This window comes from Acanthochromis polyacanthus, chromosome 23 (genome assembly GCF_021347895.1).
Source record: "Acanthochromis polyacanthus isolate Apoly-LR-REF ecotype Palm Island chromosome 23, KAUST_Apoly_ChrSc, whole genome shotgun sequence".
Classification (NCBI taxonomy): domain Eukaryota; kingdom Metazoa; phylum Chordata; class Actinopteri; family Pomacentridae; genus Acanthochromis; species Acanthochromis polyacanthus.
The window spans coordinates 19973439-19985699 of NC_067135.1; the positions used below are offsets into that span (position 1 = coordinate 19973439).

The window sequence follows — 12261 nt, forward strand, 5'->3', positions numbered from 1 at the left end:
GGTGCTACTTTGTTTCCAGCTGCAGCTCGTGCAACCTTTACACACAGCTGTACGAAACAGCGCCCAAACTTACAATGACTACGTCTTCTTTCCCCAATAAAACCGACCAGATGCTCAGTTACTTAACTGCAAATAGTAATGCCACATCAGTAACTAAGTATCACACCTATACAAAAAGTGAAAAATATGAAATGCTTACCTTCCGATGAAAAAATGTGTCCAGAATAGAAATAGAGTTAAGATATTCCTCGTCTTTCGGGAATTATTAAAACGAGAATTTCAGTGGTGTGTAAATGTATTTGAAGCCGGACTCTCATTCTGTGTCAGTGGAGGATTTGAAAGTGGCGCCAACCGCCGTGCTCCTCTGCTCCCCACCACCGTCACACACACAAAAATAAATAGAAATCCAAACGAGCACGCAGCGACATGCAAACAAGACCAAAATGTGCCTGTCGACCAGCACAATCAATCCACGCCGTTCATTTTGAATAATTTCGCACCTGTGATTTTTATTTATTTTTTATGTTAAATTAAAATAACCGTCAGAGGCTTTTCAAGGCCGCAAAGCAGGACGGGAGATTATGCAAGGCGGTTGTGTTTTGAATTTCTAACCGGTCAGAGCACAGAGGGGAGGGGGCGAGCGTCTCCGTCTAGAGAGAGCGTGTCCGTGTCTGTGCGCGCTCACCGTAGTCATTACGTGTAATGCAAAGCTTCATACACACAAACAGGAAATGTAAAGTACACATGAAACAAAATATAATAATTTCCCTATGTAGTATCTGGGCTTCTACAAGATGTTAGAGCCACTGAGGTATCTATTTTTTTCTCCGTTGTCTTATTGGATACTTGTACAGTAGCTACATTTTATGCACATGATGCCAAAAAAGACTCAGATAGAACACTGTAGATGTAAAGATGCTAATATATGAAGCGCATAAGCTTTTAAAGGCTGCATATTCACTATTCATGTTCTTCTTACTGAGTAAATATTTCACAAATCTCTAAACATGACTACATAATGCCTACATTTGAAAATAGAAGTTAATGTAGTCAGTGATCGTTACTGTGTATATTTTTAGACTCACTAACACTGAAATTCACACATAGTAGTAGATTTTTTAATTTTCAGCAGTATCCACAATATTAACTCAATCTTGCTCTGTTTATTAACTATTATTAGTTATACTAAAAAAGACAACTGTTTCATACATATACATGCAGATTGATTATCTTAAGGTTTCATTTATATCAAAATCCTGCAAAGCAAACATGCCTAAAATATGAAATTCAAATCTCTCCGTCTCTTCTTACACCTGAATCATGATACCTCGATTCACCAAATTTTAAAAGAAGCTCATGCCTGTCAATCTCTTTATAGAAATAAATGTGTTGTCACAGAATCCTGCCAAAGGTGATAATATTCAAGCAGTCCACAACAGTGATTGTTTTACTATCTTACTATTTTCAGCAACTGACTAAAACAAGTTTTTAAAAAAACTGCAAGTGACAATGGTTGATGTCTAAGCAGCAACTGTTACCATATCATGATGGTAGTGGCCTCTTTAAGGAAGACAAAGATCACATCTACATGACATCAAGGGTCACAGTTTGATTTCATGAGTATTAAAATGATCTGACTCATGTGCTGTGGACTTTCGCAGCTGTTTGAACATCTATATGACATTTAGAATGGATGTGTGCTCTCCACTGTCATCATCAAAACACCACATGGAGGGATTATATTGATGAAGAATAGTGTTTCATCCCTTCAGTAGATCAGAGTTCAAAACACTCTGTTTAGTACAACTCTAAAATCAGGGGTTATGCAGTCATGGCAAAAAAGAACCATTTTTGCAGCATTCTGACATGTAAGACTTTGACACCTTTAAGAGGTAACCAGATGCCAATGTATGCAATGAAAATATATGTATAGTCATGAGAAATATATCTACATCTCATGAAAATATCCTAAAAAAATACAATTAATGCCAATGAATCTGGCAGGGGATTTAAAATATCTCAACTAGTGGATTAGATTGCACGAGGCATTTTGTCCAATGTTGTCTGAGCTTGCAAATTCAGCCCAAGAGCAGATGTTTGAGGAAAAAAGAAATCTCCCCCAAAAAATAAATATAAGAATTTAGCAGGTAACTCTGCAGCCCTTTTTTTTTTTTTTTTTTTTTTTTAGCAGGGTAGTCAACAAAGCATCAAAGCATCACTCTTAGAAGGATGATTTTGAGATGCAGATTCTAAAGTCAAAGTCTTGCTTTCTGTCTCTACACTTCATTGTACTTAAAATAATTGAATCATACTGACTTTTTTAGTCCAGTCAACGTTTATTGTAATACATTACCACATTGACATTTGTATTCACAAAAACCCATGTTAGCATAAGCAATTTCACATTTTACCTGCATTAGTGGATCATTAAAATACAATTAAAACATGTAGAATGTGACAGCGAAATAACAACAAAAATGACCACATTAAAACAATAAAATAAAGAAACCAGTTAGGACTAAAAATGATAATTGCACAGTCAAGACATGTTGTGAACCTGCTGAATAGGTTGCAGTTGGTTATACATTTTATTTAAGGATAACTTTTGGGGTTTGGGATACTTTCCAAATGTCACTGGGAAGACTTTTTCCAATCTAAACACCAAAGAAGGAAAAGTTTCTGGAATGAGAGTACTTTCAATTCTTTTGGAATAGATCAGAAGGTTAAAGGAGTGTTTGTGCTCTCGTGATGTCAGGGGCTTCAAGTGGACTAGGTAGTTAGTGCCACCAAAATGAGAAAAATGTGACTTCTGATAATTCCAGGAAATTTCAAATTTGTTTTACATTTTAGTTTAAGTCCAGTCAACATTTATTTGCATGTGCCACGTATCTTACTTATAAACACCCAGAGTTGTAGAAGTTAGATAATGATGATTAGAAAATAGAATAAAATTTTAACATTTTAAATAGGCAGGTTTTGATATTTATTTTGGGCAACCTAATTGTTATATTAATCAAGTAATAAAAGAATATCATTACAATAAATGATCAATAAATTAGACATTAGAAATTTAGAAAAAAATACTTGTCTGCAATGATGAAAAAATGCTGCAGCCCTACTACAGTATACCATGAAGAGAGAAGGTTAGAGTTTACTCTGTCTCCTAACACTGGAATCATATCTGACACGGCATCAATTAATTACAGTTTTAATGATATTGTTTTGAAAATCCAGTGCAATCAGTGTCAAATGTAAAGTAGATTGGATGAGCAGTTGGTAATTTACAGTGCCTAGTAAGAGTAGCCACCCCCCTTGGGAGGTGTTTGGTGTCAAGACCAAAGAACCCTCCTCCAGATGCTTATAGAATCTGTCACATGACTTCTGATCAACTCTACTCAAGATTTAATATAGGCTTTTTTCAACAGTAGTTTTCTCTCCCATTAATCCTTGACTGGTAAAGAAGTGGCTACTAGCCTCCCTCCCTCTCTTTCTTGCATGGTCACTCAGTTGTTGACAACCATCTGCTCTAGGTAGATTTACACATATGCCCAGCTCCTTAAATTTCTTAATGATTGCTTTAAGTGTACTCCATGGGGTATTCAGTGACTTCAAAATTATTTGGATTTAATTCCAGACTCATACTTTTCTGTAACCTTTTCAGTGAGTTGCTTTAAGTGTTCTTTTGTCACCATGTGGTAGGTATAATCAGGAGTGCTGATTCACCAGTGACTGGACCTTCCAGATACAGGTGTTTTTATACTACAATCACTTGAAACACATTCAGTGCAGTTAAATGATCTCCATCTATGGGATATACTCACACAAATTAAATTCACCATTATACACTTTTTCAAAGCAGCAAAAAGGGAAAACTTCCGAGGGGCCTAAATACTTGTAATAGGCACTGCATATTGCATGCAGGAATACTGGAGGCTAAGTAGTCAACTTCTTCAGAACAGGCACATTTAAAAGTGCACAGCAGTAAAATAAGAGCAGAATAAGAAAGTGACACAGCAGTAGCAAAAAAATAAATAAATCAAAACACAGTAAAATAATGAAACCAGTGTTGTTTAGTGTTGGAGCACTTTTGAACCGCACTTTTCAGGTCAGGGCTTCTTTTAAAGGCGTGGTCTTTAGCTGAGTGGTCAGTAGATCCCAACAATTTGAAGGGATTTACTGCTTGTTCAAATCAAATGTCTAATTTTCCATTTCTACATATTGAAGATGGGTGTGTTTAAAATAGTTGTTGAGTAAAAGGTTCAATTATTAGGTAATTACAGTGTTCAAATGATTTGTCCAATAGCCTGAACACCTTTCTGATTGCTTTTTGATGATAAGATGACCTATACACCCACTTTATAAAAATCAAAACAGTTTGACAAAGTGTGGAAGTATGCAGGGTTTAAACATCTCCATTTTTGAATCCTTCACACATCTAGCTCAGTTACTTATTTTGTGTACAATGAAAGTGCAAAATTATGAATGCTCTCATGGAGAGAGACTCAAAGTATACAGCGATATTACAGTTTGAATTGGTCATTAAGTTTCACTTCACTCTTTAACAACTGGCATTTTAGGTGTAACCAGTTCTACCTTTCATTTATTTCAAGAATACCCCAGATTTAAAGGGAAATCGGAGAATACAGCAAAGCACTTCAAATCTGTAAAATATTTTAAATGCACCCTATAAATAGATTTAAAACAATGACATGACAGATTGCAACATTGCATTCATGTTGAAGAGTTGAGCCAGTGTGCTGTTGCTCGAGGACAATTTTCAGAGTGGTGGTGAAGTCATCCATGCTGCTTGAAGAATAGCTGGAGGATTAAGGATGTGACCTATGTTGAAAAAAGGTGCAAGACCAATCTTTGTCCTGCGATGTTTCATTCATCTATACATCTAACTGTTGCTCTGTTTATGTATGATGGACTGTGGAATGGTTTAATTTCTGTTTTGTCAATCCCATCTCGCATCACTCCCTCCCCTGTACCCTCCCCTTTTCCCATCATTCTCAGTGGCAATAGAGGCCCATCATTTTGTTGGACAGTGGTGTTCACTGCTTGGCAGCAGTGACCACCCCCTTTGTCCTTAGTGAGGAAGTAAAGGAGGGCGTTGAGCCATGCGTTGAATGAAGCTAAAGGTCGAGTGATCTTATAACACATGGAGACTGTGGTCATGGTGTGACAAGGGACTCTCTTGGTCACTTTCAGTAGGAGAAAGATGGTTCTGGTAACATGGAAGGGAAAGAAACACAGAGCAAAGAGCAGAGTGATAGTGATGATGGTCTTGATAGATTTACGCCTGCGACTGGCATATGGGGAGTGAGCACCAAGAAAAATGGAAATCCCTTCATCTTTTCTCACTGCCCTCAACAATCCATTGCTTCCTCTTCTTCCTCTTTTATCTGCTGCAGCACTGCTACTGTATCTTCCCTCTACTTCCTGTCCCATTCTCAGCCCTCTGCCAGGTGAGGGGTGGGAATGCAGAGTCCTAAATATGGTCAGAACTACATGTGAGTAACACCAAGCAATTATGGAAAATGGCACAAAAAAGCCCAGCAAATGGAGTGTGATGCCATAGGGTACATAATCAGGAAACTCCTTGTCTATGGCATCGTCCCAGCAGTTTTGGTACTTCTCAGCAACTTCTTCCAAGTTAACATCACTGACATTATTATTTATTGATGATATGTTGTCGCTTGGGTTGGTAATATTTTCGCTTGCATTGCTCCCAACCCTTGCCAGTCTTGTAACATGACCAGTCTGAGCAAATCGGAAGATAGGGCAGGTCAAAGCAAATACTACAATCCAAACTAGCACACAAGTGCATTTGACAGCCTTCTTGGTCTCCAGTGTGATCACTTTCATAGGGTGGCAGATGCCAAGGTATCTGTGGACAGAGATGCAAGTGAGGAAGAAGATTGAGCAGTAGAGATTAAAGTAAAAAAGGAAGCGGACAAGGCGGCACATAAAGTCCCCAAACACCCAGCGGTCCTGCATAATGTAACTAGCCACAAGAAATGGCAGAGACAGGCCGTACATGAAGTCAGTAGAAGCCAAGTTCACCATATATATCAAAGAGGCATTCCAGCGCTTGGTCCAGCGGAAGGAACGGTAGAGGACCACAGAGTTAAGGGAAATGCTAAAAATAAATGTGAAAGAGTAACAAATGGGGAGGAAAATGTACTTGTAGGACTCATCTATGCTGCAAGGTGGAGTTGGAGTGGGGTAGGAAGGAGAGAAAGAAGGTGAGAAGGAGCTGGGGATGACATTGAGTGTTTCCACACTGATGTCTGTAGGAACTCCACCTCTAGATGACATTGTGATGGATTATGTGAATTTCATGTGAGAGAGAAGCTCAAGGATGCTGGAGTTTTTGTGGTTTTAGTAGAGGCCTTCTTCTCTGTCATCCTTGTATCTTTCTGGGATCTTGACTTTAGATGGTTGAATCCATGAATGGATGTTTACCTAGAAAATAAAGAATCATATTAGTGTCACACAATACTTGCTCTTGTGCAAAATATTCATTCCAAAAACTCTACGTGTGTCAATGCTCAGTCATCCCGTTAACCGTAAGAGCTTCATTATAAATCAACTGGACTTCTCTTGTAGGCTCTTGAAGATGTTTCACCTTTCATCCAAGAGGCTTCTTCAGTTCTAACTGACTAATGTAGAGTTACAGAGTTTATAGTCATTCCAGCTCACATGGCTAATGGCCCATTAATGCCTCCAGGCATGTGACCAGGACTCACATGCCTCCAGGTGTGAATTGTTGTGAAATCAGGTCGTCTACCAACAACCACAGCAATCATGGTGATGGGGCTTGTCAGTTTACAAAACAAAGGGAGTGAATTTGCCATGTCAGGAGTCAGTTAAGATGCTAACGATGGTAAAATCTTCGGGGGAGAGACCTTATCACTGGTCCCAAAGCCCCTCAGTTTAGAGATGGCTGTTCCAATTTGACATAGATGGCTTCCATCACTCCTCTTTCAAACCAAAACCAAACTGTCCTCAAAGGAATGTCTTTCATCCTTCAGATGCAGGTGAACTGCTGGGCGTTATCCTGAAGAGCTGCTCTCCTGTATTGAGTCATGTGCTTGTGAATCTGTTGTTTAGTCTCTCCTATGTACAAGTCTGTGCATTCTTCACTGCAGATGAAACATCTTCAGGAACCTACTAGACAAGTCCAGTTGATTTCTACTGAAGCTCCTACGAATACTAATTACTGCTTTCCATTGTTTTTACTGATTCTTTTAACAGCTGCTTCAAATAAAGTATTTTTGGTAGGGTTTACTTGTTGCCAGTTGTCTTTTGAAATCAACTTTAGATATGACTGTAGAAGGTGTCGCTCAAAGATCAACAACATCTCTCTTACTATGTCCTCCATACACACTCAACATTTATTTTCTGTTTGAGAACTCCAGTGTCAATTTCTGTGGTGCTGACACTATCTAATGAGCTCAACCACAAACAAATCAGGCATCATCCAGGTTACATTCTACTTTTGACCTCTAGATCTCCTCTATTAAAGCTTATTGTAAACAAAACATTAGATTTTACAGGAGCATGGAACTTTGAGGTTCCATTTCAGCCTTCAGTGGAAACTTGATTGGTACTGTTGTATCAGTTACAAGCCAAAACTGAAGTATTAAGTATACATGTTATATATGTATACTTGGAAATTTGGTCTGATGGTACAAGATCCAAACTGACACTCATTTAAAGATTACAATTTCACATTGTAATCCCCGATAGGAAAACAACTTTGTTTTTAATGTTTAACATGAAATAAAAATAGACCATGGGCTAAAAACTTGATTTTAACAAGAGTATGCTGCTTATCTCAAATTATTTCAACAAATCCATTTGTTTACCAATTCAGAACATATACCGCCTCATAGCACTATATATAGCAAGGTGAAGAAGTGAGGATAGAAGCAATTCAAATAGTATATCATATACTTTTATTAATTTTTACCAACTCAAATATACATTCTCATGACTAATGTAATAGTCAAGTCATTGCACTGAACAGTCAAATTGCTCTGACTGATACAATTCTGAATTGGGCACAAATATCAACATATTACAGGTCAAAAACCCACTGCCATGGAAACTCTCTTTTGGAAACTGTAGTCTTTCATATTACTACATTTCTAGATTAGTGCAAACTTATTTTTTATTCTGGTCTGAGTCTGAACACAAAAAAACTCCAGCCAGTTCAAAATGTATTCGTGCTATTTATACTAATGCATTTAATTTTATATCTACATAGATGTTTGTTTTCAAGTTAGGATGTGCACCTAATAGAAACAACCACCTATTAGCCTTACAAGAAGTGTAGTGTTGCAAACTGCAATATAAATATTCAAACCTAGAAGTTACTTCAAACTTCTATCTGCTGATACATTTGATGATGTGCTGTAATTTATTGTCTTGAAAAACACATTTAGATCTTAGTACAACTGATTAAATGAAGCCTTATTTTCTAACTGGACATCTGTAAGTACTGATGATTACTATCAGATAGTCTTCAGTCACCTGAATGACCGCTACTTCATCTAAAAGTGTAATGATCTAGAAGTTACACAGCATCATCATTTTTAAATAATAAGATATTTTATGACTGTCAGCTTTGGCCATAGTTTGTGCTTTTAGTAGATCAAAATACTAGTACATGGAACAATTGGTATTCAAATGATAGCAATTAGTTAACATGACCAAACCAAATATAGCCTATATTTGTTTACTTCTATCATATCGGGGGGAAGGGACCAAAAAGGCTTGTGCTTTCCAACACCCTCCCTCCTCCTTCTTCTTTGACTGTTTACAGGGGCCTTTGCACAGTCTGTTTTACCTCCTGTTGTATGCTGCTGATTCGTAGTGTGTGTTTGCCTTCCTGTGTACAAGGGTATGCTGCTGATTCAGTCCCTTCTCACCCCATTAACTCAGCAATAAGTAACCACACTTCCCGTAAGTCTCTCCATGCATCAAATGGTCTTTCTGTTACTCTACTGACTATATACCAAAACGAATTGCTATCCTCCCAATCCCAAAGTACAGTCTTATTTTTTGTCACATGATGGGTAATAGTCAACATTTTTCAAATAAATATGATTCACTCAGATGATACTACAGCTCTAAGCTGAAAGACTCACGACAGTACAAATGTATGCTTGTGCAAGTAATGAGCATGTCATCCATGGGTTATAACACCTCTCCTTAACAGAGTACAAGTAAATAAGGGTAATGTGTCAACCAGTAACATGACATATTAACAGTAAAACAACACAAATAATATGTTAAAGGGTACCACCTATGACCTAAACAGGACCTAACAGCATGTGACATTCTCATTCTTGTGCTAAGGTTGACCAATTCTGTCTCCGGACCTGCTTTCTGCTTTGCAGCCAATTCAACGGCTGATGGTTTCACAAAATAATGTCCTGTTACTGTAGTAAACTATTCAGTTGCATCAGGCTATGTAATAGCACAGTCACTGACATTGAAAATGTTATTTCCATAAGTGCAAATGCTGACTGCCTGTGAATGCATGCTACACATGCAAATTGGAGGACATTTTGCAACTTTTCGGGCATCCAGTAACCACTGGTTACTGTTCCACAGTATGAAAGTCAACATGACAATTATTTGACTTGTGTAACCCATTACATTAATCATTAAGCCTGCATTCATTTCTGTCAGGGTACTATTATCATATGCTACCATAGTTAACATGATGTAACTGCAACATTACTTCATATTTCGGGAAAACAGACAACCAAAGACCTTTTGAGTGTTTCAGTTAATTTACTGCTAATTATGTATACCTTTGACATTACCAACCATGTTGTGTTTTAGGTTATGCTAGGACAGCAAAACAGGAAGACAGGTTCTATAGTGAGAGCACAGTTGTGTCTTACAAGGTCAGTGTGTCTGAATTTCAAGTGAATAATCCTGTATTTTACACGAGCTTTAGATTTACAGAGACTACAAAAAGTTTTAGTCAAGAATTAATGCATTTAAATCCAAACTTGCATTACTGTGTGCAGCTGTCTTGTTTTGATATGACTGAGGAGATGGTGATCATTGTAGTGGTGGGGTTCTATAATAATATATTTCAAAAACTGACAGAGAAACTGTTCACAGGTTTCAGATCCTTTAAAGAAATGCAATATACAAAGTTAACTTTGACAAAGACACTTCAGTGCATGTAACTGTGGGAACTGGGAAAAATGAATGACTCAGTATTTACTGTGATGGATTATACAAGCTGTTCCAAGACTCTGCTAATAGATTTCCGTATTCGTACGAATATATAGAAACCATATTTTCTGCAAATCACATAACCTTTAATTCAGAAATATTCATTTTGTAAAATATGCGGCAGTGATTTAGAAGATGTTGGTATTTCAGCATTAATTAATTTTTCTAAATGTATTCTCTGTAGTTTGTCTATCTATTAGCTTCCATTTATTTTTATAAGAGAATAAGTATTTGCGGACTTGTTAGTCTCAATGTTCAGACTGAATGTATATTGTAATATGATAGAAGTTTACTTATACATTTTCACACTGCATATGCATTATTGGAAACCAGTGGATAGTTGAAAAGGAAGGGAAAAAACAAATCGATAGAAATGTACAGAATTCCAAAATGGCCATCATGTAAATTATACTCAATTTGTAGCTGAAATTTGTAAAATCCCTTTTTAAGCACTGGTGTGTACAAGTATATCTAAGACTTAATGTTTGCAGACGTCATACACATTTGTTTTTGGCCATTTAGCTCAATCATAGTTACATCAGAGAGCTAATTTATTAGAAATAAATAAGTAATAATTAAATACATGTTGGCCTTTTAGGAGAAAGTTTAATGAACAGATGATGTTTTCAGGCCTTAATATTTATACAACTTAATTACTTACTTTTCTAAGGACAAACAGACAGATGTTTTATGAAATTAATTTCATGTTCACTGTGTTGTTAAAGATTGTAAAACTGTGAGTAAACAAGTCAAGAGACTGTTCTCCTGGAGCAGACAATATCTTCTGAGACACCACAGGATATACAAACTGCAGCCTGGTGTGTATTCTGCCTTTGAATTTATACGCTGTCTCATTAACAAATGTTCCACAGCAAAATTATAATGTACTTTGACTTTGTATAAAAAAATAAGCTTTTCAACTCATGGTTAAAAAGACTACCCATTTTACTGCTTTGGCAAAGGTTTGGACCAAAAATAACCAGTGAAATCTTCAGAGATGCATTAGTAGTTCAGTGCTTGACAAAGAGGACTGCATCAAACTAATAAATACCAACATCACTGCAATCTGCTGCTGGACAAAAAGCTTACCTGCCAGGGATGACTTTTACTCCATATTGGTCCAGTCTCCCATCAGAATACTCACAAGAACACACAAAAACATCCAAAAGCCTTCTCAGTGCAGCTACAGCATATGTGAACGGCTTCAAACGACACCTTCCCCTGGTTATTTAAGCAAACAGCAGTTGTAATCAGTGCAGCAGTTTAGGCTATCAGAGAGTTTGACAGTTGAACCACTTCGGCGTTCTCCTTTTTCTGCTGCTTCTCTGAACGTCAGGGCAGTTTCTATGGTAATCCAATCCCTCCCTCTGTCCCTCATTGCATGTCATCCAATTCTTCTTCCCCACTTCACCATTGTGTGTGTGTCCCTCATCTGTGTAGCTGAGCTGTCTGTTTTGCAATAGAGACTGATTACTGTGAAAACACCATGTGATTTCAGATGGCAGTTTGCTGCAAAGTGGCAGATTTTGTTGAGAGCTTACACAGTTGTTATTTGGGACCCTGCACTGAGTTTTGCAAAAAGTATTTTTAGTAAAATATTGACAATTTCAAGTGTTTTCATACCTTTTTTTTTTAATAGTTTCACTGCCCCCCCCCCCCCCCCCCCCAAAAAAAAATAAAAAATCTATGTATGTAGAAACATACACACGTGGACAAAATTGTTGGTACCCCTCAGTTAAAGAAGGAAAAACCCACAATTCTCACTGAAATCACTTGAAACTCACAAAAGTAACAATAAATAAAAATTTATTGAAAATTAAATCATCAAAAACAGCCATTACTTTTGAATTGTTGATTAACATAATTATTTTAAAAAAAAAAACTAATGAAACAGGCCTGGACAAAAATGATGGTACCTCTATAAAAGATTGAAAACTATTTGACCAGAGTGACATGATTAACTCAGGTGTGTCATTTAATTGACATCACAGGTGT

General features: G+C 37.1%; 1 protein-coding gene across 1 annotated transcript; it reads right to left on the bottom strand.

Annotated features, from left to right (window-relative positions):
- Positions 1-2312: 2312 nt before the first annotated feature.
- si:dkey-6n21.13 (P2Y purinoceptor 3) lies at positions 2313-11696 on the bottom strand. Its single transcript, XM_022217929.2, has 2 exons — positions 11356-11696; positions 2313-6468 (listed from the first exon to the last, which is right to left on the bottom strand). Exon 2 carries the CDS (start codon positions 6319-6321, stop codon positions 4885-4887), a length of 1437 nt encoding a protein of 478 aa, XP_022073621.2. The 5' UTR covers positions 6322-6468; positions 11356-11696; the 3' UTR covers positions 2313-4884.
- Positions 11697-12261: the final 565 nt, after the last annotated feature.

Excerpts from the sequence above, each read along its gene's own strand:
- si:dkey-6n21.13 (XM_022217929.2), bottom strand. The coding sequence starts at position 6,321 with ATGTCATCTAGAGGTGGAGTTCCTACAGACATCAGTGTGGAAACACTC.